At 38.4% G+C, this 24,081-nt stretch overlaps 2 protein-coding genes across 11 annotated transcripts in view; both read right to left on the reverse strand.

Annotated features, from left to right (window-relative positions):
- The window catches only part of LOC117973461 (cotranscriptional regulator FAM172A-like), a 177,930-nt gene extending 172,652 nt beyond the window's left edge, over window positions 1-5,278 (reverse strand). For 2 of the 4 annotated variants that reach the window (XM_058985656.1, XM_058985622.1), the window contains exons 1-3: window positions 5,168-5,278; window positions 3,814-3,948; window positions 3,113-3,214 (exon numbers count right to left, since the gene is read on the reverse strand). In XM_058985656.1, the coding sequence (XP_058841639.1) occupies window positions 3,113-3,214; window positions 3,814-3,913 (202 nt within the window). In that variant the 5' untranslated portion in view covers window positions 3,914-3,948; window positions 5,168-5,278. The other 2 variants (XM_058985518.1, XM_058985575.1) reach the window with 2 other exon arrangements.
- A 4,581-nt stretch (window positions 5,279-9,859) lies between these two features.
- Window positions 9,860-24,081, reverse strand: part of LOC131697412 (uncharacterized protein KIAA0825-like) — a 108,135-nt gene continuing 93,913 nt past the window's right edge. For all 7 annotated transcript variants that reach the window (XM_058986135.1, XM_058986089.1, XM_058986037.1 and 4 more), the window contains one exon: window positions 9,860-11,116. In XM_058986135.1, coding sequence (XP_058842118.1) covers window positions 11,087-11,116 — 30 coding nt within the window. In that variant the 3' untranslated portion in view covers window positions 9,860-11,086. The remainder of the gene's footprint in view (window positions 11,117-24,081) is intronic.

Raw genomic sequence — 24,081 nt, forward strand, 5'->3', positions numbered from 1 at the left:
CTCTATAGCCTGGACGTCGCGAGTTCGAATCCAGGCTATTCCACAGCCGACCATGGAGGAAGCTCCCAGGGGGCGGCGCTCAATTGGCCGAGCGTCGCCCGGGGGGAGGGAGGGTTAGGTCAGCCAGGGTGTCCACGGCTCACCGCGCACCAGCGACCCCTGTAGTCCGGCCGGGCGCCTGCGGGCTTGCCTGTAAGCTGCCCAGAGCTGTGTTGTCCTCCGACACTGTAGCTCTGAGGCGTGAGTCTACAGAGGAGTGAGTCTACAGAGTGTAAAGAAGCAGGCAGCTGACGGCACACGCCTCGGAGGACAGCGCGTGTTCATCTTCGCCCCTCCCGAGTCAGCGCAGGGGTGGTAGCGGTGAGCTGAGCCTAAAAATAATTGGGCATTTCAAATTGGGGAGAAAATAAAAACTAATTGGCAACGACTAAATTATTAAAAAATAAATAAATAAATAAATAAACATATCAGATATATTATCTGTTCCATCAGCACAAAACTAACAAACAGATACAAATAAATTCACTTCATTTCATTCTAGATGCAGCATTACTTCACTGCTGCAAATACTCTTATCTTTAGCAACACAACTGTTTTCAGCATTATTGATTGGTTTTATTTGCAGGTCAGTTCAGGGTGCAGTCATCATTACACATAGTAATTGCTGCAGTAAATAACCATCTTTCAAAGCATTTTTTTTACAGAGATACCAATGAAACAATAATAATTGGTAGCGCTTTACATTACACGAATAGCATTGTAATTACACTGCAATGGATTGAATGACCAATTACCAATGATTCCTGCTCTTACTGGGTAAGTACTCCGCAATTACATGGAAATGGTCTTGTGAACACCATGTTGTTACCTATTGTACATGATAACACCATGGCACAAATGCTATCTCGGGAAACCTCTGTTCAAACAACGTTTGTTGGAAACTTCTTGAAGTGCAGAATTGCACCATGGGCAGACTTGGGGCCTGCTGTCGTGAGGCACTAGGATGGATGTTACTTTTGTGGCCCACATATTAAAAATCCACCTATTAAAAATGCCTAGAAAATTCAGATAGCGGCCCGATTTGTCAATACTGTTTCTCCAAGTTGCAACTTCACTCAGTTTATAGAAGTGTCTTATATCCATGTTTACACTTTGGGATGTCCTTCCTTTGTTTCCAGGAACTGGGAAACCAGAAAAACACAGCATCAAACCTTTACTTTTGGTATCTTATCTATTATTAATGACTGACTTTACCACAGATAAAAAAAAAAAAAAACTTGTTGGTGTTAATCTTGGTGATTTCATCAGTGTTGCAGTCAAATTTGTTTAAAAGACAGGTACTTTTTGTACTCCCTAAATAAAGAAATAAATGATGCATTCATGGGAGATAAAACAGCAATGCCTAACAGAAGGAAGCTTAAATGATTATAAAACTGAACATGCAAGGAAAGTTCAGCTCCATTGCCTTTACAACACAACCTCTCTGAGGAATTTGCTTTCCTAACTTTTTTTTCTCAATAATTAGTGCACTGTTCTATTTTTTATTTTGTGTGTGTAATTAGATGTACATAACCTTGGATTTTCAGCAATAAAAAAGCTGAAGGCTAGTGTGATAGAATCATCAGCTTTGAATGCAAATTAAGACATAACACCAAATGCCCTCCCTGCCCCCCTCCCTTTTTTTCAAATCAACCTGGGGTGATTACTGTAGCTCTAATTACATCTCACAAATATCTGTTAACAGCTGCACTTCTTTTTATTTATTACTATTAATATTGGAAGATATCATGTGTCATTCATGGTGATTACCAAGCCTCTCTGTTCCAAACATTTTCTTAGAGAGTAAGTGGCTTCAAATGCCAAGTAATACTATGTACCTACTAGTGTTGTAAATCGAACCCTGACGTTAACATCGATTACCGTGCAAATTGTAAGAACGATTATCGAGCATTATCAAGTTTAAATGCTTAAAAAAAAGAAATAAAACTTCCATCACAGTAATAGTTTAATGGAACAATAAGTCCTATTTTTATAGAGCCTGGTATAAAAAACTAATTCAAACAAATCCCAATGTTTTAAGACACATTTGATAAATACACTGGCATTTAAATATAGCACTCTCCAATTTTTATATTCCTACCATCACTAGCCTTTGCCTTGTTCTGTATAAAATCTGACAAATTTCCAGTGTAAACATAACGGTAAATTAAGAACAAAAATAATAATAAAAAAAAAAAAAAAAAATCAACCCCACTGTCCAAAGGAGAAAAAACAAGATTTCAAAACGACATTAACATTATGGCCTACGGAAATAAATCGATCTCTCATTTTTTTTTAAAAATTTGCTGTTGTTTACAATTCATGAATTACATGGCCCAGCTTCTGCTAGCGAAAGCAGCAGTCCCATCCAGTGTGCCTTTTTTCTGAAACAGCGGCACATGACAACGTAGGAATGTTAAATGTTATTAGTTTCGCTCAAGACAGGCTTGGGACTGATTAAAAAAATATATTATATATATAAATACATTAACAAAGCAGGTTACTCTTGAGCTCTGCATCATCATCCTATATTTGTTCACAGACGCATATTCTCAGTAACTTTTAGAAGCAACAACACAGATTACGTTCTTGACAGTAAATTCATATTTTTAATTTCATGCAATATTCGATTTCATTAAAATATTATCGATTTGTTATCGTGGGGTCCCAATCAATAAACAATTTGATTATTATTGTTATCGTTACACATCTAGTACCTACTCTGCAAGCCGAGGTAATGGCAAACCAAATAGACACCTCTACCCACAGTCTTTGTATCAAAATGCAATAGTCTGTTCAGCAATTCAGACGTTCACACCTGATTGTGGGACCAATCAGAATTTTACACAAGTTAGGAAGCATCTATCATGTTTACCCACTACAGCCAATCACAAGAGTGCTATTAAGTCACTTGTAAACATCACTGGTAGGCAGGATGGTAGACAGAATGCAGCCATGGGACTTGAGCCACAATCAGTTTTGCATGATTTAAAAGAAGAAAAAAAAGGTCCCAGCTAAAAGTATAGAGGGTTCCCAAATACACAAAGAAAATGAGTGTATAAAAACAACTTACTTTCATTAAAAGCATACTCAAATTCCTCTAAGTTATTAGGGAAGTTAAAAGGGGGTTCATCTTTCTTCATCAGTTCATCCAGGTCTATCCTAGATAACAAATCTAGAGACAAAATATAAGAGGCAGCATCGTCATAAACAGTACGGAATGCACACACGTACATATTTATTAGAATAAACTGTTGTTTTTATCATTTTTGAAGTGTGTTTAAGAAATGTATATGGCATCAACGAACAAGCCTGAAGTATAATATGCCTCATTTCCATCTGGCATTTAGTTTGTACAAGATTGAAGATCTATTAATTAGAAATGTGAACCAGAAACTGAAGTACTGATTTTGACCCTAGCTTTGTATATGTATAGGGTTCTGACTGTTGTGTTTTTCCCCAACATCTGCCTCCAAAGTGGAATTTTTAAAACAGACCCAGAAAATGGTCTACAAATTGAGTTAATAAAAGGGCAACGACAGGCGTATTTATATATTCTGACACAACACTGTCAATTTCTGGTAGTACATAGTTTCCTGACCCGACCTGTGAGGTTGCCTAACTTTTACAAACAAAAAAAAAAAGAAATATAATACAGCACATGTTCATATGGAAGCAAATTGTTACACATGCACTTCTGGACTTGTCCTCTTCATTATACAGTCTAGGTAGAGTGAGCAGTACAAACACACGTATATGTGTGCAGTCACTTACCTTTAAGTGCTGTAGTTTTCTCTTGTTCCTCTTTCCCTTCTAGCTGTGCCATATTAATCCACACAATGAATAAAATAGAATGCAGGTGGTTACCAAGCATGGATCTTTCTCTCTGGCTAATTATCACAGGCTAACCTGAATCAATTGTGGAGAAATAACAGGTTATTCAACAACAACCATGCTATCAAAATGATCAAAAAAACAGTAACAGCAATAACAATACAAACTTTAAATACAGTGATTTAAAAAATAAAGCATTTCTAATGTAGGCTCAGATTACATACACATGAGAGAGCTGCCTCATTACTCAATGCTGTAAACGTTGGATTACATTTTGAACATAGAAACATAAGTAAATAGAATGCAGTGGTAAAATAAACCTCCTTATAACTAATTTGGTAAATTTGATTCAAAATCTCATTAGAATTGTGTGGATGGATTATATAGTCTCCTTTCAAATGCCTAAAAAACTAACCCCTTTGAAAAGTTTTCTTGTAAAATTGATATGTGCCTTGAAAATATAAGCTGTGAGCAGTCTTTATAAAGGAGGACAAAATAAACTTTTGAAAAATAAGCATTCCAGTCCAAAGATTTCTAACTGCCAGTACTGTATATGCAAGATGTAGCTGCGCGTTCACGTTTTGTTTACACGTTTCTTCCTTGTGACCCATGTCATATTTATTATGATTTTAATAAATAAGGGTGATTGACAACATGGCTAGATCCTTAATTAAAAAGGGGAAAAAACGGATTACTTGCAGCCAGTTTGTACTCCTCAGTGTTTTGATGTTAATTTAAACAGTGCTTAACGTTACAGCAGCCTAATCCAGTATGGATGTTAATGAGAGGACTCGTCTCAGTTATGCATGATGCTTGTTAAGCAAGGGTAAACTGTTTCACAATATGCATAACATTACACATGTTTCAGTACTTTAATTAGAAGTTGCCTGTTCTATGTTTTTAATATACAAACTACGAGCACACTGCACTTGTTCCATCGGGATCAGGACCTGTCTGTAGACAGTGTAACTAAACATGTGAACACGACATACAATTTATCAGGAACCACACCTTCGTAAGAGCTCCACTGCAGCTAAGCTGACATGACTTATTTTCATAAGCTTTTAGATTTGTACCACTTTGAAATCTGCTGCAGGCCACGGTCACGACTGCTGTTTTTCCCAATGTACTTGTTATACTCATTCCGGGGAACGTGAAATCGGTGCCTGTGATTCTAGACCCCTGGTAATATATGTAGCTGTACTTTCTTTCGTCCTGCCTTTGCAATACATTATATGATTATTGGAAGAAGAAAAGCCTGCTTCCTCGCATGCATTTTGCTTAACTCACATACCACGGTAACTAGAGAGTAGAAAACACAAACATCCTGCTGCCACAGCTTCCTCAAAATCTAACAAATCTTACAGGAAATGTGTCACAGCGGAAGCGGAAGTGTGAGGCACCATGGAAACCGACACTAAAGGCTACGTTTATAATCTGACAGGAGTGGAATGGGCTGCGCTGGCTGTCCAACCAGGGGGTCTAGTAAACAGGTTGCAGGAGATGTATCTGTGAACCGCCAAAGCAGGCTGACAGTCTTTGAATTTGTTATGCAGATTCACCTTCCGAGGCCCTGGCTAATGTGATTTATACCTATTCAAATACGATGTCCAAAATACTGCAGTTTCACCGAATTGAACTACTAAGGTCTTTGTATGTGGTTTATATCTGCTGAAAGTAGTAATTAACTTACCACCTCACTATGCGGCGTTCTCTTGCAGCCAACTCAACAGACCTCAACAAGCCTGAAAAGATTGGCACACTTGCACAGCTTCAGGCAGCACTAAGCAAAGGTTTCGGGGCACGTCCAAAAATATGGGTCACGGCTAGTTTTATGTTTTAATGTAAAGATTTAAGGGATAAATTACCAGCCAGTAGTCGACAGATGATTGGGGTATTACATTTGTTTATTACTGCGTTTAAGTAGGTTGAGGGCAAATTATTCATTTAATAGATTTACTTCATTTTATCATGTTAATTACCATTATATTAAAATGGTTACCTCTTTATGTATTTTTTTTCAGTTTACAGTTCCTGCCCAGAAAATGTCCTGTACACATAATATTTAGGTGCATTTATAAATTACATGATTTATTTAAGGATGAGGTGGTCAGTGGTGTGGTTTATTTAGGGATGAGGCGGTCAGTGATGTGGTTTATTTAGGGATGAGGTGTTCAGTGATGTGGTTTATTTAGGGATGAGGTGGTCAGTGATGTGGTTTATTTAGGGTTGGTCAGTGATGTGGTTTATTTAGGGATGAGTTCACATTCAGACCCGCTTTTGTCACCCGCGGGTACCCAACCCGATGCAGGTCTCTAGCTCTGGGTATTTTGACACTGCAAGAATTTTCTTTTCTTCTGCCATTGTTTACTGAAGGCGCACAAGGGAAGCTGTTCCTCATTGATCGATTAGCCACCGACCTGGAGAGGGAAGCCCGGCAGGCATACGCGGACGCTGCCGCCTGAGAACAAGAGGAACAAGCCCGATTCCAGTTCATGGAAGCCATGGGACCGGGCAAACTCTGCAAGTACCTGGGCCTTGCCAAACCCCGGTTGCTACAGACCACTCTCCAACTTGCCTAGGAATGGGAAGATGTGACACGAGAAGAGAGCAGTACCCGACCATAACCCACAGCCCGACGGGCCGTGCAAGAGGAGAGTGACACCACCCAGAGCATCGCATCACTGACAGAGACCCTGGGGGATATCGTGGCCGTCCAGCAAGCCATGATCGAACGGTCTGGACCACCACAGCTCCCCGGCCCCCGTCTTTGCTCGGGATGCGAGCAGCAAGTGCCACAGCCCAAAATCAGCCAGTCGTCGGCAGAAAATGGAAGAGGGCCGAGGTAGAAGGGGAAACCTCAGCCCGGGTCTTCAACTCCAAACCAAACACCAGGGTTGAAACACCGGCAGAAAGCCAGTGCAGCGGCCGCCGCCATCGCAGCCAGTCTCCCCTACCCCTTCAAAGTCCCGACAACCGATAGTCCTTTTAAAGGGCTCCTGCCAACGGCGCATGACAAGAGCAAGGCATCAACTGAGCGCAAGAGCGGTGACAGCTGCAGGCACCACCCCCCGGATCCCAGTCAGCCCTTTCAAGGGCTCCTGTAAAAGACATGAGCAGAGCAAGAGAGCGGCAACAGGCATCAGCACCATCCCCCGGATCCCAGAAAGTCAGCTCCTTCAAGGGCTCCTGCAAACGGCGCACACCCAGGGCAGAGAACCGCCTTAGTGAGGCTATGGAGGGGGTGTGCCAATGCAGCCAAGAGGGACTCAATGCGCAAGAGTGCAACCAACTCCGTGTGCTCTTACAGTAGTTTGCGCACCTGTTTGCAGTCCGGCCCGAAAATGGAGGACGGACTGGCCTGGTCCAACATTGGATTGACACCAGGCACTCCCCACCCAGTCGAGAACCACCGGTGCCACAGATCCCCTTTGGCAGTTCGGGACCTGCAAGGGACTCTCCCCAAGGCGAGGCACGGGTGCCACGACACCGCTCACTCTCTACTCGTTACATGGACTTTGTGTCCTCCACTTCCCAGCCCAGTTGGGCAATCGAACCATGCTGGTTCCAAGCACCTCGTGCTACAGTCACTCGGGGGGTTAAGGGGTTGTTTTGAACGCTTGGAACTGCATTTCATCGCTCACCAGCTGCGCCCTACGGGATGCAGCGTGGAAAACCTGTGCCGGATCGCAGCGACACCAGCGGGACTGGAGTCACCCCAACTATGTAGCTGGACTCTTGGGCATTGCGCCCTGCAGACTTTTTAGGGACAAAAAGAGACTAAGGTGGGAGCAATGTAGCGATCCGTGCATCTATGTAATTGTGTATTGTGTACTGTACTGTAATTCCTGTTGTATTTGTTTGTTGTTTGTCTGTGCTCATTGGTCCTGGTGTGCAGCTGAGTACCAATGGGATGTGTGTAAGCTCCGGTACACAATTAGCATAAAGGGGTGGAGCTACGTTATAAAAGGGCACTGTGCTGTCAGTTATGTGTATGTGTTCTCAAAGCTGGTTACTGTTCCAGGATTGCAGTGAAGCAGACAGAGCAGTGGTCTCTGAGTGATTAAAGCAATTGAACTTGAATCAAACATGTTGTCTCCTTCCTTTCTACTGTCTGTGAAACACTACAATACTTTATCCCAATTAAATGAAGTGACATCCCAATTAAACAACATAAATAGCATTGGGAAGAACCATCTCCCAGAGTTGTATCCCATTTAAGCAGGAATCTCGATTATTAGTATCCCGATTAGGCAGCGCCGACTGTAATCAGATGGTTTAACACCTATTTTTTTCTTTTTAGTTCTGTATTATATTCTTCTTTTTAAAAAAAAAATGGGGAAGCGCCACACTTTAGTTAATACTTAATGGATTGTCTACAAGTAGAGTAAACATACTGTGATGGGAAAAACAGTAACTTTATTTTTAGTACATTAGGAGTCAAAACCAGATACAAAACAGAAAATCAGGTCCCAACCATCAACTGAATTCTCCCACCGTCCTGCAGTCTGTTGACTCAGGATTGCTTTGTAAACTAGTATGTTCCCGCTAATAGGGAGAGCGGCGTGAGGAGGTGGTGGATTGTGGGATTTGTAGGCACAATCATAAAATGAAAGTGGCAGCACAAACTACACATTTTAGATATGTGTATTGTTCCTAAAATGACCCCCCCCCCCCCCCCCCCAAATGATCAAGGTTAGTCCATGATTATTGTTTATGCTAAAAACAGGTTAGAAAACCCTAGGTTACCACTAGACCAGGTCCTTTATATATATATATATATATATATATATATATATATATATATATATATATATATATATATATATATATATATATAGCCCATTACAAAAACACTTAATTGCTATATGTGTGGAATTTTCATCCCTTATGTTTTGCAATTAAGTGTTTTTGTAACAAGTTGAATTCAAGTAATTAACTTTACAAAATGAAGAGACAACTTTTCAGGGTCAAAAAAGTGGTATTGAAGAAGGAAACATACTGATTTGATGCCTCATACTATCATGCACTGCGTCACTACTGGCATCAAGGAAAATTGGGCTCTTCTGAACTAAAGCATTTCAGGAAGAAATAAGAACTAGTATTCATGGACAACCTATAATCTCTCAGCTAGCCGGGCAGAAATTCTAGCCAGCAGTTGCACTGGCTCCTAGAAACATCCCAGACACAACAGAAATTACACATTCAGTAATGTCAACACGCTTCCTTCTCACAGCATTTGTCACAGTAGCTCCAGAGTTTTGGTACAAACCAAGTGTGAAATAAAGAAATAGAATTTATACTAGACCCTGCTATTGATGGGATACAGCCATCTGACAAGTATTTGTATCATACAGTTTGTATCAGATGGCTTGTATCACATAAACATTGTGTGATAATATAGTCTGACCCATATATTATTCTATTTATAAAAAATATAGTATAGTGTGCTGTAAGATACATCATTCGAGGTGAGAGCAGCCAGAAAGCCCACTTGTGGGGAGTACAGTATATCAGCTTGTATCATACAGCACCCAAAATTATAGTCTATACAGTGTAGATATAGATATATAAGAAAAGCCACTACATACTACTTTATATTCTCATTAATATCCCATTAAAGGTCTTTAAATAAACCCCAAATAACTATTTTTTGTTTGCATCAAACATGATTGATGGTTGTGATTTTGTAAATATGGTTTGGAAAAACTTTACAACAGGCCTTGCACTCATAAAAACTGCTACGTGATTTCTTGGATTAGTGCTGCGTTGTACTTTATTCCACTAGCCAGGAGATGTTTTCGACTGGGGAGAACATAACAGCTCCTAATTGCCAATCCAATCAACAAACAACATTTCCCGAAAAAATGTAAATAGATTTTCCATTATACTTTTTTTTCTGTGAAGGAAACAAAATACAATAATTGTCAGGTCACAGACAAGTTGTATTAGCTTTTATTATTTTTATGCACTTTGACAACTTGGCCAACATTTAGATAAATATGCTGATAAAAATATCAGAGAAAGTATGCAACGACTTTTGCGTAGGCATACACTCTGACCTCCAAAATGGCATAATAAATACATGGCTGACAGCACAACCTTTGGATTAGACATTGGAAAAGGAGTAAGAATGATTACCAGCTTTATTGTAACATACAGTATTTCTGAAAGACACAATAAGATGAGAAGGGGAACAAAACAATTGAAAATGCTTCCACATCGCATGACAATATCTGAAATGCCTGTCATCTGCAATGGAACAATGTTAACCTATTTCTGCTTAATGGGATGTCTACAATTATTATTATTATTATTATTGTTATTATTATTATTACTTATTGAATGTGTGTTTCAATGTGTACAATTTCAATGTGTGTTTTGTGTTTCTTGTGCTTCTACCTTTTGAATTCGTGATGTTTAAGATGCATTCCAGGTCAGTTTAATGTAATGCAATGCTTTGATCTGCCACTGGGATTGAAAGCCATTGACTTGTTCATTTCCGTCAGCGGCAGATCAAGATTTCAATTGGGACTCTGTCAGTCCAGATGGAACTGCAGACAGGCAGAACTCGATTTCTTCAACTTGAGCTGATGGTGGAAGTTACCTAATGAGCGTCCAATGTGTAGGACGCTAGAGGCACGCAGAAAAATAATATGCAGGCTGAACATAAATGCTGTGAATATATTGTACTGTTTGTGATGTCTGATTGCTGCTTGAATTGTAGATTACATACTGCAGATGAAGCCTAACATCTGAAATTCAATTTAAACTTTATTGCCAAGCATACATTTAATATTTCCGTCCAACTTGTACAAACCACTCCACAAAATCGGATTTTCAAGATGCCGTAGATACCACTCTCACAACAGTAATAAAACTTTTTTGTCAGACGGCTCACTGAACTTTCCAACACATGTAGAATATGTATTCCATTTCTTATTAAAAAAACAAAACAGAATAAATGCTACCCTCAATATTGCTCTAACTGAAAAAGAAAAGATGCTTTCTAAATAAATATTTAACAGTATTACAACAAGTTATTTAGGGATACGGTGCTAATTTATAGTAAGTACATTTATAATTGAAAATGTTTGCAATTGTCTTGTAGTGTTCTTTGGTTTCTCTAAGTACACAGCTGTAGCTCTATGTTCCTTGGCTCTTATCGAAATACGTTTCCTGCAAGTGATCCACCAGGGTCTTCTCTTCATCTTCAAGTGCGGCTGCTTCTTGCATTTCCCACCTGAAATGAAAAGTCACAAAACACGTCTGTATCCCCTTTTCTCACACCATTAGAACTTATGTTTTAAGTGGTTCAACACGGAGATCAAGTAGCAAAATCCCAGTCTCCCTAAGACACGTACTGTACACAGAAACCAAGCTGATGTTTAATTTAACATTCCATTTGACATCATTCGTTATTCCAGTAAAGTTATCATTTCCTTTTTCATTTAGCCAAAGAAATAACACCTGTAAAGCATTAGAACTCATGCTCAAGTCAATGGCCTTTCTAGGAAATTACTTAGAAAGAATAAGCAAATAAGTTGTGTCGCTGCATGAGTACCTATGAAGGGAAACATAATTAATCTAAACAAAAGAGGCAACTAGAGAAACACAAATGCTTTTGGTCCATAACTTTTTTTAATTAATATTTTCTAACATCTATGGGATGTAACATCATACTGCTATGCCTTTCTGCAGTTTCTCATTTGTATACTTTTCCATCTTGCATGCAAAGCATAATATGTCCCCATGGAATGACCAACTCCATTCAGCTTTCTGGCTGTGGGTCCAGCATATTAAAACGTTTGTATATTGTTTCCTGTCTAGTTTGAACAATATATGAATACAATTGATGAGTAGATCAGGGCTCTGCTATACCAATCATTATGATCCCATAACATGTAACAAGAATAACTTTGAAATCTATGCAGATTATTTATTGTTCTTAATATACTGTATAAAGTACATGGCACAATAGCTTTATTTATAAAAGAGGCTGTCCCTATGCTAAAGTGTAACATTCTTTTAGAAACACTCTTTACAGAACAGTATGCTGCACATTGCATTCAAACCTGGCTACTTACCAATGCCATGCTGCTTACAGAACTGATTCTCAGTAACAAGGCTTGTTTCTGTACAGAATACCATTAATACCAGTATCATCTAAAATCATTATTAAAAAATAAAGAAATAAATAATATTTACAAATGTCACGACGCGCGAGGGGGGCAGAAACTGCAAGGGTTTTTCAATGTTTAATTTGCAAATAGGATTAAGCAGAATGACATTTAGCTGAAGGTTACTCACAGTAGACAAATGCATTGTCTTAGTTGATATTGATATTCAGAAAGCAGCCTACATGTCAGCACGACAAACAGTTGATAAATGAGAAGGCTGCCCATAGGAAGATGTTAAGTGAAAATATGAAACAAATAAAAAAAACGCAACCTAAAGGATAATATGACATTATTACAGAATACAGTGGGATTTGGTTAGAGTTTATTACATCGGTGTTTGCACCCGTATGAAAAAAAATACTAAAATGCAGTTACACATTAAGCAAATGTACTGGCAATTAAAAAAAAAAAATGTTTTAACAAATAACCCCATAAAGTACTTCCCTGCTACATTTGGCACATCACACTTAATCCTCTGCATTCGGAAAGCTTTTTCTTTCCAGGAAGCTGGAACCTGAAGGGATGCCCTCCTGTTCTTCTTTATCAGGTCTTTCCTGATCTCCTTACTTCAGAAATGAGTGCTCTACATTAGCTTAAATAGTTCGGAATTGTATTTTAATTGATACATATATTTTTGTTTTAAGAAAAAGGCAAGAAATTAGCAAGAAAGATATAAACAGAGATTTACAAAAAGGCTGAACAGTCCAGAGGCCTGTAAAGCAATATTAAAATAATAAACCCCACGTGGTGCAGCCAGCTGTCAATGACCATGAGTCTGTGTCCCTGACTGAGTGGCCAGCAGGTCTGAGAAATTACACCACATTACATTTACATATTATTTCTACTCCTTGACAACCCCATTAAAGGACTCCTTTATTATTACAAACGTTTCCTCACAGCTGGCCAGTGACTGGTCTAGGTCCATTCAAGGCTTCCACCTAAAATTAAAATGGTTCTTTAATTCCTGATAAATGTCAGGAGTCCACATTCCATGTGCTTGTTGTAAGACTCTGCATACAGGTTGAGGTAATGGAATACAAAGGGTGCAAACAAGTGACAGCAGTATACAAGGCTTATATCAGTTTACTATTAGTTAGATGGCCTGTGACCTTAACACATTGTATTACAGTTTGAGAGAGGTATTACAGCGGGTGCTCAATTAATTAGACTGATAGAGGAAGATGACGGATGCAGAGGACTGTGCCAGGCATTGATGAAGATGCACAATAGCAAACTGTATCGACCTGAACAGTGGGTTGAATTACACAGGAAATCATTTCAACAGGTACTGTGAACGTGGCCTTCCTATTCCTAGCAAAGTTGCTACACTATATGGTTGAAAAGTTTTTCACAATTTCAAACATTTAGGTTTCCTGTTAGCTGGATCCTTGTAGTGTGCACTAGTTCTCTGATGTGTAACGTGTCTGGCAGTCTTTGTGCTTTATCTTGTGCCATGTCACATTTGTGTGATAGCACACCCAGTTACCTTAGGCTGTCTCAGACTGTGGCGACACTATACACAGTACATGCATACCAGTGGAGCAAGCCATTGTAAACCTGACAGTTTTTATAATAGCATGGCTTATTTTCTGTTGCATTGTCCCTTCAATGTACTGACTTGTGTTGAAGTATCTAAAGTAGTCTATTTTAAGCAAGAGGCATAATACAGATTTACTTGAGACTGTATTCAAGAGTGTAAAATCTCTAACTGACCTGAGTCTGACCGATCTGGTGCCTGCTATACAAGCTGTATATTTGGGGGTGTCAAGGATCATGGTTCATCATTCAGATTTCAAACTACAAAAATGTGGATTACCATTTGTTTATTCCAATATCAATATTAGTTTTAAAATCTAAATACAAATCAATCTTTAAACTGGAATTTAGCCACCAATTTCAAATGTCAGACTGGTCACATTTCACAACAGGTGTCAGTTCATATACTTCATTACTGGAGAAGATTTATCTGTTTTTCCTCCACAATCCCTCTATCCAAATCTTAACTGCTTTCCCTAAATCTGCTGTAATTCAAGTATGCCTAATTCTCACCATTGCAAAGTATAACCAACATATGTTCTCTAAAATAACAAAAAGCCAGTAGTTTTAATAGAAGACAACAAATAATCACGTCAGAAAGAGAATGTGAATTTAATAGGTAACAAACTCAATACTTAGGAAATTTACATTAAACAATTCATTTTTCCTCAAAAAACAAGACTATTTTATAGTTCAACAAATTGTAGAGGAGTTTGTTTATTCTTGTTATATATGGGTTGCATGTCATGTATGTGTTCTGCAGTGTATGTATATATATATATATATATATATATATATATATATATATATATATATATATATATATATATATATATAGTATTCTGTATAACCTAGTTGGGTTGGTTACTTGCAGATCTAAGACTACATCCAAGGCCAAGCTGCACATGTTGTGAAGCATCTACCAGTCTGGATGAGGACTGAACTTAAAGGACTGAGTGAATGAGAATATTGTCTGTCAGGCTGAGTTGAGCCCAGAGATGCAGGAAGGCTCATTTCAAACCCACATGACAGTGGAGCAATTTTCAGAGTTGAGGGTACTGGTTGCTCTCAAGGGGTTTGCTGCTGGGAAGCTTCAGAGGTCCATGAGTGCAAGAAACGTCATTAGCTGCTCCTTTAGGAAGCACTGGCAAAGGCACTCATGTATTTATTTAGTGGGCTTCAACACTGCATACATTAACACAAGCAGACAGCTCAAACCTACAATACTATAAAAAAGAACTTAAAAACAATCAAAAACACACGGAAACTGCATAATCTATCACAGTGCAGGGAAAACCAAAAAACCTCATTCCAATCCACGGACAATAAATTGCTGCTGTAAAGTGAGTTCAGGCTATATCTGCCCAAGTGTGTTCATCTAAACACCCCCCTAGGTAAACACTTTCCCAGAACACGTTTTAGGTAGTAAGCAGTGGAGGTTAGAAGGGTAGAACATTCTCTTGCCTTACAGTTAACGATAGACGTTAACTGTAAGGAAAATCTTCAGGCCAACTATGATGCTATCCCAGTGGTCCTCACTTCCAGTCCTTGAAGGCAATTCCAGTCAAAGTCATTATTTCATTACTGAACCTGCTACGGCACACATTATCCCTATTGTTTTAGGCATGGCCTACTATTTCTGGGTCAATTTTAATTGGCTTATCTAACACACACACAGAAATCTCCTCACATCTCCTCACTTGCTCCTCATTCTTTTTACTTGTTCCAGATAAAAGTTCACGTGTATTACATCCAGAATAACATTGAGGATCTGACCAAGTTTCTGTCAAAATGATGTATTGGTATACATAGAACAAAAAATATATAATCATTGTTAAAACCCTAAATAGCACAGACGAGATATCAGATATGTATGAAGCCAATACCTAAATACTGAATGCTTCCCACAGGTTCAGATGGGTGTACACCTATCACGCAGCTGTCAGAATTCAAATCAGTTTAAGAGAGAGAGACAATTTGAAAAAAAAAAAAAAAGATGTTGCATGAAACTTCTCTCATGGTTTACTGTAGCCGGTGATCTTTAAGCACTTTCTCAGAACACCACAACATGGCACAATCAGCTAAGTGTACAGTGCTACAAGCCTCACCACAGGGCCTCCGCTGCAAACTAGCTGTCAGAATAAATCAAGCTTAGATTTTGATATTTTCATGAGATCTTACTTAAATGTACAAAGTATTGCATGCGGTTTAAATAAATTATAAGCTAATGAATAAATTAAGAATAGATAAACAGCAAACGAGTCCAGATGATTCAGTTCCAGTCCTAGGAGTGCTTCAGCGATTTTGTATTGCTATATGTATCCTTCCCTTCCCTATCTTTTTGTATTGCTATTATTATTAGTATTTGTTTATTTAGCAGACGTCTTTATCCAAGGCAACTTACAGAGACTAGGGTGTGTGAACTATGCATCAGCTGCAGAATCACTTACAATTACATCTCACCTGAAAGACAGAGCACAAGGAGGTTAAGTGACTTGTTCAGGGTCACACAATGAGTCAGTGGTGGAGGTGGGATTTGAACCGGGAACCTCCTGGTTACAAGACCTTTTCTTTAACCACTGGACCACACAGCCTCCTCACATCTATATGTATCTTTCCCTTCCCTATCTTTTTCGATAACTGATTTTGCAGATCTCTCATTTGTACAGGTAAACACACACAATAACACACTTCAATTTTTTTTATGTGCACTCATCTGTAATGCTGTAACACTTTTTTTTGTTTACTGTTAATATACCATAATACATAACGCCATCTGGTGGACAAAGGCTGTAATTGTGACAACTGGAAACCAGAAAGCAAAATACGGATTTTCACCCATCTCTAAACAAACGCTAACAGAAAAGTTTAGCTATAACTGACTTTGCATTGACTCCCATTAAGTATAATTTTACGATTTCAATCACCTCAACCCTTAAAGTTAACTACAAAGGGTTCAAATCATTAAAGAATTTGAAAAGTGCTATTTTACCCTATTCATTTGGATTGAACCCATTATTGATCATGACAGTTGGTACAAGCACAGTGCAAACACACACATGAAAATGCCTCCGTTCTAAAAAGCATTTGGATATGTATTCAAAACCATATGCATAATTAGACTGATCGCTTCAGTTGTATAACAGTGAAGTGTTGGATTCTCCATATGTTACAAGTGCAGCAGTGTGGCGTAGTGGTTAGGGCTCTGGACTCTTGACTGGAGTGTTGTGGGTTCAATCCCTGGTAGGGGACACTGCTGCCGTACCCTTGAGCAAGGTACTTTACCTAAATTGCTCCAGTAAAAACCCAACTGTATAAATGGGTAATTGTATGTAAAAATAATGTGATATCTTATAACAATTGTAAGTCGCCCTGGATAAGGCTAAGAAATAAATAATAATAATAATAATAATAATAGTGCAGTGAAAGAGTTACACCTTGCAGGACTTTGATTTACCTGCTTCACAAAACAAGCCACAGAAAGGCTGAACTTGAATAATACAAAGTAAAAGAATATGATCCTCCAACATTTCCCTTTTCAACTGGCTAATTTTACAGATTGTTAAAGTTTTCAGGGTTACAAAGATAAATACAATTTGGATGTTGCCTTATTTAAGTTAGAGCTGTACATGTTTAAAAAAAAAATTGCATAATTTATTGTTATCCTAATCTACAGATCTGATCAGAATGTTATATTATTTTCTCATAATGAACATTGATAATGTGCTCCAACTATATATATTTACAAGAAGCACAGAATTATCCACTATTTTCTATCTGTGATGATTTTTCATTAGTTTATAAAATTGCGACAAACAGACCATGAGTTACAAAACTATTGAGCAATTTGCTCTTGGCTTTAATCCTGAAATCCTCAAGTTTCTAGGAGGGTACATACGCTGTAATAACACTGTCATTAGCGTGTGGAACAGTACTCACTGGAAAGGGTATCTGACCACTTTTGCATGATTAGCTCCTCCATTTCCTTCTTGAAGTCAATGTGGAAATCTGCAGAAAAGTCTGTTCTCATTGAGGCTGTTCATAATTTAAGATCAGAAATCAAGTCAGATTTGCTGTCTTGCCCAGGGTGACCCAAGATGACTTGCAACAGGGAAATATGATATATCACAAATTAAACTTTAGTCATGCAATTTAGTCCGAGACAAGTCATTTACATAAAAAGGTGCTTCATTCAGAACTTCAAACTTAAAAATATTCTATGGTAAAACTTGAAAGAAAGCAGACACCAGCATGTGCCTTCGTTGGTGTATAGTATGCACAAGTAAATACATAAATGATCTGCCAAGCAAAACTGCAGTAGGTTACATAAATGCAGATACATATAAAAAAAAAACTTACTTTTTCCACATTGTTCTCTAAGTAACAGGTGGATAGTAGTCAAATAGGACCCTGATTGCTGCATCATTTAGCCTTGCAGTATTACCAAAAATGTCCTTCTTTTCTGTAATTGATGTATGGGGAATTAGATCTGGTTGATCCAGGGGACATTTGCCTTTCAATGCATCCATATTTATGAAGTATAGTATGCAGATAATGTACAATAATCAGAATATCTGTCAATTACATTGCTATGGATATTATAGTTAGAGATAGACATATCTGCACAGATACAGATCAGAAGCTGATTGATTGGATTGAATATAAAGCCATACAAAGAAAAATGAAATGGACAAACAGTGTCACAAATAATGATGTTCACAATCTGAAAAGTAGTAGCAGTTGAATCATGTATCTCAACTGTGTCCATTCCAAAAGGCATGATGTACCAGTATTCATTGTTTTGTTTTGTTTTCCAGCCAAAAAGGAGATAGGATTCATGAAAGAAAGAAAGAAAGAAAAAGAACAATGAATACCCTGAATAAACACACATGGTGTCGGAGGGGTGTCAAGATGATGTGAATAACTGTCAGGTATTCATTTATGACATCAACAAAACACTTTACCCTTTGATTAATTAGGAAATCAGCCAGTACCCTGCAACCTCAGGTGTGGTAACCCTGTGGAACTACCCAACAGAAATAGGTAATAAGTGTCTGCATGGTGGAGCATAACAAGCAGCTGACAGACACTGAAGCAGATTATGATCTGGGGGTGTGGAGGGATGCATGCATGCAGGACACCTACATCCTTACTTCTACTTTTTGTACAAATAAAGTTACTAATCATTAAGCCTGGTGAGTGATTGTAGGTAGAGATCGCATAGAGATCAGGCTGCAGCTGCCAGCCTCTGTACGCTTCAAACCTCTCAAAAACAAACTGACAGTTGTGGTCAACTATTGGTTAGTGTCAACTGTCAGAAAAGCTGCAATTTATCAATATCAATAAAATGAAAGAAAAAGACAAACCAGATATTGTACATGACATTATTGTTGTGTTCATTCAAACTTAGATTAAATGAATGAAATCCCAAAACAGGAGTATTGCAAAATTAAAATACGGATTATACTCTCTCAGTTAACTTGTTCCTGTTAATGATCAAAGTGACTGAGGTTTAGAAAAAAATAAAAACTCAAGTGTTTCCTGTGGTGGGTGTGAATGCAGGGGGTTTGATGTGGATGAAGCAGAAACTGGAAGGCATTAGAAAGGGGAGAATGTTTATTTAAAAAAGAAAAACGCTCTGTCTAACTTTGGATCAAACTGATGTGTTGCACTCCAGGCATCGCTGATTATACTCTAGATAGTGATGTATGTGCCACAAGCATATATTTTCATATTGTTGTTTTGAGGTTGTTGTGAGAATCAGAGGATGACATGGATGTGGTTTTATGAACTGCTGACTTTATTCCAACATATACAATTAACCATGAGCTAATAAGAGACTAAGTAGCAGACACGAATACACCATTTTGAGATTTGCCTTAGCATTGTTGAAATGACATGCCTCAATGTTAATAGATGTTTCCATCATCATCGTGTAATTCACTGTGTTTGAGCTTTGTAAATGGTATCATTCCGAATTGGACTAGACTTGCCTCTTTTGGTTATGTCTGAAGAAGTCAAACTCCAGGGTGAAGAAAGAAAATCCTTTGCATTGTTTTAATACATGATTTATGCAAATGGAAACCTCCAACCTTCTCTATCATGTGACTGCACATATTCCTTTTAAAAATAATGTGGGAGTCTTTTATCGCAATATCGTATCATATCCTAGCTTTGAAGTCAGCGTGCTTGTGTGAAAACGGAAGTTCAAAATCTGGGATCCGATCCCCAAAACTTTAATCAGTGCAACTCCAAAGACTTCAGTGGTGCCTTGTACTATACCCACTCAAGTCATAATAAATGACTAACCCAGACCTGCTTATTAAACTGTTACCCTCTTAATCACATTTCATTATACACAGCTAAAAAGGAAAAATCTTTTTTTTAAGGCTTATAAAAAAAATAAAAATGTGTTGATCATTATGGCAAATTCTAGTACAAAACATAACAATAACAAAGGCTATACAAATGCAAAGCTTACTTTCATGATTATTAATTAACCCCAGTGATTGTACTAGTGTTGGGGAGGGGGGTGGGGGGAAGAATTTATTTTATTATTTCTAAAGCAGCCCAGATATAAAGGTTTTTTTTTTTTGTCCCTCCCTCATACGTTCTCAACTCCACACTTTGACAGCTAAACCCTGTTGATTAATGTATGGAAAGAACCCCTATATTCCCTAACTAATTTTGTGCAGGAATGCCTAGGCTGGTATGTTGAACCGATTCACCACCCAGGTGGCTACATTTGGACTAAATGAGCTGTGAAGGGTTTCATCTCTGCCCGTCACAGTCTTCCTTCTCAGAGCCCCACAGTATGCAGTCCTCCGCTCCAACATGATTTGTCACACCCCATCAATACAAAATAAATTATTGCCATTCTCGCTTGTCAATGGGCCTGTCTTCACTTCAGCCCCTGTCTAACGATTGGAAGCTCAAAGGGAACATTTCCTGGCTTTGCAGTGCATGATCATGACTGAGCACACTGCTCCCCTATGCATCCCCGTCCAGTAAAAACATGTAGGCAAAGCAAATTAATTGGATGCTTTGCGTCAATGATTACAGCTTTTGCCTTCGTAAAAAGGTCCGGCAGCCAATATTAGCTGGTTAAGGGCAGCATGCTTCCTGACACAAGAGCTGTACGGGCAAATGTTAGATGGTAGCCCTGAAAACCGTTACCTTTTTTTCAATTATTTCCATGAGCAATACAAGAATCATCATGAAAACAAAGTATGGGAAAGGTTATTCAATTTCAATAAAACATTACAGAATGAGGTGTATTATTATTATGATGTTATGTAAACCTATTTTATTCAGGTTGCTGCAGGTTAACTGTAAGCTTTTAATTCTTACCTTGCTTTATGAATGACAAGAGAAACTGCAGTTAGAAAAGCCTGATGTTGAAGGATGGATAACAAAGAGTGTGTTACACTGTGTGTCATACAGGTGATCAAGGAGAACAATAGGCATACAACATTGCAGTATTCTGTCATATATGGATATACACATAAAGCCCTTTTCAAGCAATGGTCAGTCTAAAAGTGCTTTACAAAGCATATGAAAATATATGGAAACAAATGTATCAATGTATAATACAGCCTTTGTCACTCGTTTAAACAGAAATACATTTCAATTTCAGTAATGGTGATTTATTTCTTAATTTTTTTTTATGTGACTCAGTTGGGATGAGACCACTATGACAAAGTAATTTCCACTAGATCACTGAGGCGATAGTACGAAAGAGAGGAAGCTCAAAAACCTCCAAATGGATGATGGAGTTTTGACAGCTACCGTCAGTCCTGCAGAAATAGGGTAGCCCAAGCTAACCAACGTATATCTGAGCTGTCAATCACTCCTGGCCACAAAGAACGCTTATAAATCCTTGGCAATCTGTTCACGTGACTGGGGAGATGTACTCTACGAACACCACTTTCCATTTGCAGGTTATAGAGACAGACAGTGAAATTGACCAATGTTGCATTTTCAACCTGTCAGGGGTGGACTGCAGACATATTTGCTAGTGCCTTCTCAAGCCTTGAACAAAATCGCTTCAATGGGTATATTTAAGATTTTCATCTCATCATTTCTTAATTGTTTTCTCTCACATCTTGCATTAAAATGATACAGGTAACAGCATCAGCATTGTATCAAGCAAGAGGCTATCATGTAAAGTAGGCCCATACTAGCTGACAATGTGTTTTTGTTTGTGTTTTGTGACCGATCACCCCCAAATTCTTGCTTTTAATTTTCTTTCTACAGCATAAATAGGTGAACGAGCAGCTTCCATTTCAAGAACATACCTACAGAAATAATAATAAAAAACGACATACTGTATTGCTTTAGGACTGAGATAAAGAACTTTGCAGTAAAACATGTAATGGGATCCAATTTCAGTTGTCATTTCAATCATCAAACTAGAACCCTCCCTGGTGTTTTCACTTGAGAATCACTTGTATTTAGACATTTGATATTCATAGCCCTGGTAAACATAGGACCCTAATTCACAGTCATGATCGAAGTGACAGTATTTCGATCCCCCCACTGTTTAGATCAATTGAATAGCCCCTGATTTGGTACAAGTTAATTCCATTGATCTTCTAAAGCCTCTACATTGTTGATGTACCTCATCAGAGGGCCTCTTGCTACATCTAAAACCACTATGATGCAGTCCAATCAAATAGGAAGGAAATTAACTGCAAATGAAAATGTAATTGCTGTATAATTTTCTTTGGGCATGGAGACTGAAAAGTGTTAAAAACACACATAAGAATATGATGTGTTGGATACATGTGGGAGCGTCACAGCTATATGTATAAGTGCAATTCAGAACTTCTTGTAACATATATTTTAGTTTCAGCTTTTATAGGCTGGCTCCAATGGCCTCTTACTCCACACGGCACATTTACAACAGTGTATAATTATTTTCTTGCTAATTAGAGTAATTTAAGATCATTAGGCCTCTTTTAAACACAAAGAAAGAAAGCGTTCCTTAAAATGACAGTGTTTCACCAAGATATAAATACAAGAATAAATACCAGGGTGAAATGCACATTTCACAAGATTGACCAATTAAATATATGATTTTTACAGAAGGTAATACTGTACAAAACAAAAAGACAAAAAAAAAAAAAATGGTATAGTGATTATTAAAATGATCACTAGGCATGGGCAAAATGAGCCAAAGACTGTGACAGCATACAAATTCCACAAATTATTTATGAATTTATAAACACTCCAGAAAAACGAATATTAGAGTCTAACCATCAATAACCAACTGTGCTTTAAGAAATGTCCCAAGTTACCGGACGCTCATAGGACACTGGAAACACAACAGCAGCTTCCATGTATTGCAATGCAAATCTGGCTATTGAAAGAGAGTCGTTCAGGATAGTGTGCAACAGGAAACCCTGCTGAGTGAAGAATGCTACATGTATTGCATCCCTACAACCCCATCTATTTGGTCTAATTGCAAACACTATACAGGTAATACAAGTCTGTATATATTAATTATAAACCTCATCATCCCAGAGACTTAAAGCGTGGCTATAAGAATCCATAAATCTATGTGCAGCTATGTGTGGCCTTGTACCTGCCAGAACACCAGGAGGTACAGTCAAGTAAGCATGCTTTGTAAGTGGAGCTGGACTTGCGGGCGGATGATGGGTTTGCTATCCCTGAATAAACCCATTTATAATGGTAAACTGCTAGGCGCAGGGCCCTTCAGTTCCAGGGCTGGGAATGGATTACCACGGTGTCAAAAAGTGTAAAGGAGAGGAAATCAAAAATCACCCGCCTCGGCTTTGGCATGTTTTCCTTTCTTTTTTGGCGTACACAAGTCACTCGTTGAAAACTCACTTATCACATCTCAATGAAATGGAAAGCATCTGCTGGTATTTATGCTTACTCCCGACACACATAGACGCACACCAGGGTAAACTGTGTCGCGCTCTATTTTCCTAAACAGGGATTGTATTCACTTTACGGTTCTTATCGTTGCTGGCACATAATACATTATTTTGGGGATTTCCCAGCATCCTTTCAATCACTGTCGGTCACATGGCTATTCGGACCCCAATGCTTCCAAGCAACCAGGAAATCAGAGAACATCACATGGAGGCTCATTACAACATTTAGGTCTGTTGCTAATCAATAAAATAAAAACTCAAATACACCTTTCCCATAAAACGTGGTTAATTCCTAACCAAGAATTTGAAACAAGTATAGTGAAGAGGACTGAATCCAAGGTACGTTTTCTGTTCCCTATCCAACTTCCTCACTGAACAGGTGCGCCATGATTTGAACCCTGGATATCCTGACTCTCAGACCTCTATCCAACCACTGGACCTGCCTACTACGTAGACCAACCAGACGGATGTAAGCCTATAAAAATGAGTGAAAGGGATTTGTGATATTGCTATTCTTGTTAGTTCTCTGGAAAACCTTTTAATTGTCGAATCAATTTCAAGATCGGCTGTTGATGCTGTCCTGTGATGTA

The sequence above is a fragment of the Acipenser ruthenus genome, chromosome 1, assembly GCF_902713425.1.
Source record: "Acipenser ruthenus chromosome 1, fAciRut3.2 maternal haplotype, whole genome shotgun sequence".
Classification (NCBI taxonomy): domain Eukaryota; kingdom Metazoa; phylum Chordata; class Actinopteri; order Acipenseriformes; family Acipenseridae; genus Acipenser; species Acipenser ruthenus.